Source organism: Carlito syrichta, unplaced genomic scaffold, assembly GCF_000164805.1.
Source record: "Carlito syrichta isolate Samal-C Ts95f unplaced genomic scaffold, Tarsius_syrichta-2.0.1 Scaffold316384, whole genome shotgun sequence".
NCBI classification, from domain to species: Eukaryota; Metazoa; Chordata; class Mammalia; order Primates; family Tarsiidae; genus Carlito; species Carlito syrichta.
In genome coordinates this window covers 102,137-104,474 of record NW_007260480.1, presented here as the reverse complement: position 1 = coordinate 104,474, position 2,338 = coordinate 102,137, and the positions used below count along the sequence as shown (strand labels likewise).

General features: G+C 47.6%; 1 protein-coding gene and 1 pseudogene across 1 annotated transcript in view; one reads left to right on the top strand and one right to left on the bottom strand.

Moving 5' to 3' along the window:
- DMRTB1 (DMRT like family B with proline rich C-terminal 1) overlaps positions 1-958 on the bottom strand; it is a 6,552-nt gene extending 5,594 nt beyond the window's left edge. Inside the window, 2 exon segments of the mRNA XM_021707116.1 lie at positions 3-318; positions 947-958. Coding sequence (XP_021562791.1) covers positions 3-318; positions 947-958 — 328 coding nt within the window.
- A 291-nt stretch (positions 959-1,249) lies between these two features.
- On the top strand, positions 1,250-1,910 carry LOC103276824 (annotated as a pseudogene).
- Positions 1,911-2,338: the final 428 nt, after the last annotated feature.

Here is a 2,338-nt window from a genome sequence, read left to right as displayed (position 1 = left end):
CAGGGCCGCCTCCTGCTCCTCCTCCGAGTCCTGCTTCCGGAGCACCTTCTGCGCGGCCATGATCTTCTGGCGCTCGGCGATCAGGTAGCACTTCTCGCAGATGCACTGCTTCCAGCGGCACTTGCCCGCGTGGCCCTTGACCGGCACCAGGAAGCCATGGTTCCGGCACCTGGAGCACTTGGGGGTGCGCAGCATCGGGTCCGCCAGCTTGGCAGGGTCTGCCCGCCCCGCACGACCACCAGCTCCGGGATCTGCAGGCGACTGGAGCCGGGAGGAGCGGCGCCCCACAAGTCCCTGGCGCCGGGGCCATTGGATACACTTGTATCAAAGCGGGGCGCGGTGCGTCCCGGGAACTGCTGCGAGACCCTTGCATTTTCCCTCCATTTTTCGGTGCAAAGTTTGGAGAGTTTCTGAGCTTTGGCTAATTGAGTGCAATGGGTCGGGTCAAGTAAGTTCTTCGTGGGATGCTATTGCATGTATGTCATCGGAGTTATCTTAAGTCTTAAACAAGCATTTAATGTCCCAGACTCTCTGTTCCCGCCACCCCCACACATGGGAAGGTATTTTGTAACTTTAGAAAAGGCGGGATGATACTCAACGGTCCAGATTTAAATCTCTGGAGCAGCGTAGCACTGAGTAAACACGTTACAGTAGAAAAGCTTTTTAAGACGCAACCGTAGTGTCTCCTCCCCGGTCCTGCTGAATGTCACTTCCCTCCTCTGCAGAGAAGCAGCCGGTCACATGAAGTTCCAGAATATTCTTAAAACTTCAGTGCGGTGTGATGGTGCCCCAAGGGTGTGCCCTTACAGTAATTCTCATTTTTTAAGAGTCTTGTTGGTATAGAAATGCATTTCTGGAAGACGGCGCATTGCAGTTTTTGATGCCTTCCAAAGTAGCGCACATTTAGAATGTTTTAAAGTAAAATAGATTTAGCATATTCTAGCACTAAGCACGGCATAGTGGTGTGCCTGTGGTCTCAGCTACTCGGGATCCCGGCTGAGGTGGGAGGATCGCTTGAGCCCAGGAGTTTGAGACCAGCCAAGGTAACAGAGCGAGACCTTGTTTCTAAAAAAAAAAAAAAAAAAAAGAATATTCTGGCATGAGCTTGAGTCATTGCTTACCCAAGAGCATTAAATTAATTTATATTCGTTTTTGATAGAAATTTGTAACACCTGAGGTCTTTTTTTTAGGGGGGAGGATCAAAAATAGAAAAAAATGGGCCACTGATTCCTAAGCCGAAAAGCTGATAATGGTAGGATCAGGTATATTTAAGGAAGTAGTTATGGTTACCTGGCTAAAAGTGGGCATTTTTCATTGCTCTTTCTTTGAAATTCTCTCTTGCTTTCGGTTTTTGGCTCAGCAGAGAGGCCAAGGGGCAACTTTCTTCGGTCCTCCGGGATTCCAAGTTCATCCAACACGAGCTGCCTCCACAATGCCCGCCCAAGTTCGACCCCAACGAGATCAAAGTCGTGTACCTGAGGTGCACCAGGGGCGAAGTCGGTGCCACATCTGCGCTGGCCCCCAAGATCAGCCCCCTGGATATGTCTCCAAAAAAGGGTGATGACATCATCAAGGCAACCGGTGACTGGAATGGTCTGAGGATTACAGTGAAACTGACCATTCAGAACAGACAGGCCCAAATTGAGGCTGTGCCTTTTGCCTCTGCTCTGATCATCAAAGCCCTCAAGGAACCACCGAGAGACAGAAAGAAACAGAAGAACATTAAACACAGTGAGAACATCACTTTTGATGAGATTGTCAACATTGCCCGATAAATGCGACACCGGTCTCTAGCTAGAGAACTCTCTGGAACCATTAAAGAGATCCTGGGGACCGATGTTGATGGCTGTCACCCCCATGACATCATAGATGACATCAACAGTGGGGCAGTGGAATGCCCAACTAGTTAAAAACCAAAAGGAAATATATTTCAATAAAAGGTCATTTGACAACTAAAAAAAAATTCTCTTTTCTGGTTGTAGAATGATAGAGGCTCAGGCCAGCCCAATGTCCACCTTCATTTTCCTGAGTCTCTCATTGCAGTTGTACTTTGCATTTCTCACCAGCTGCCTGGGAATAGGAAACGGTTGTCATTCTGTGGCTCATTAGACACTGGAAAGCCGAAAAAGGTTTGTAACGTCCTTTCCTGCTTTAAGAAAAAATATTCCTCATATTAACAAGAGGGCAAAAGTACATGTTTCTTGTACTATTGACTCTTCAGGAATCTCACTGGTAGCTTTGCATCCATTGAAAGAGATCTTGGTTTGCTTCTGCTTTGCTCTACAACCTCTATGTTAAGTTTTTATTTTCAAAATATGGTTGCATAAAGGACAGGCAA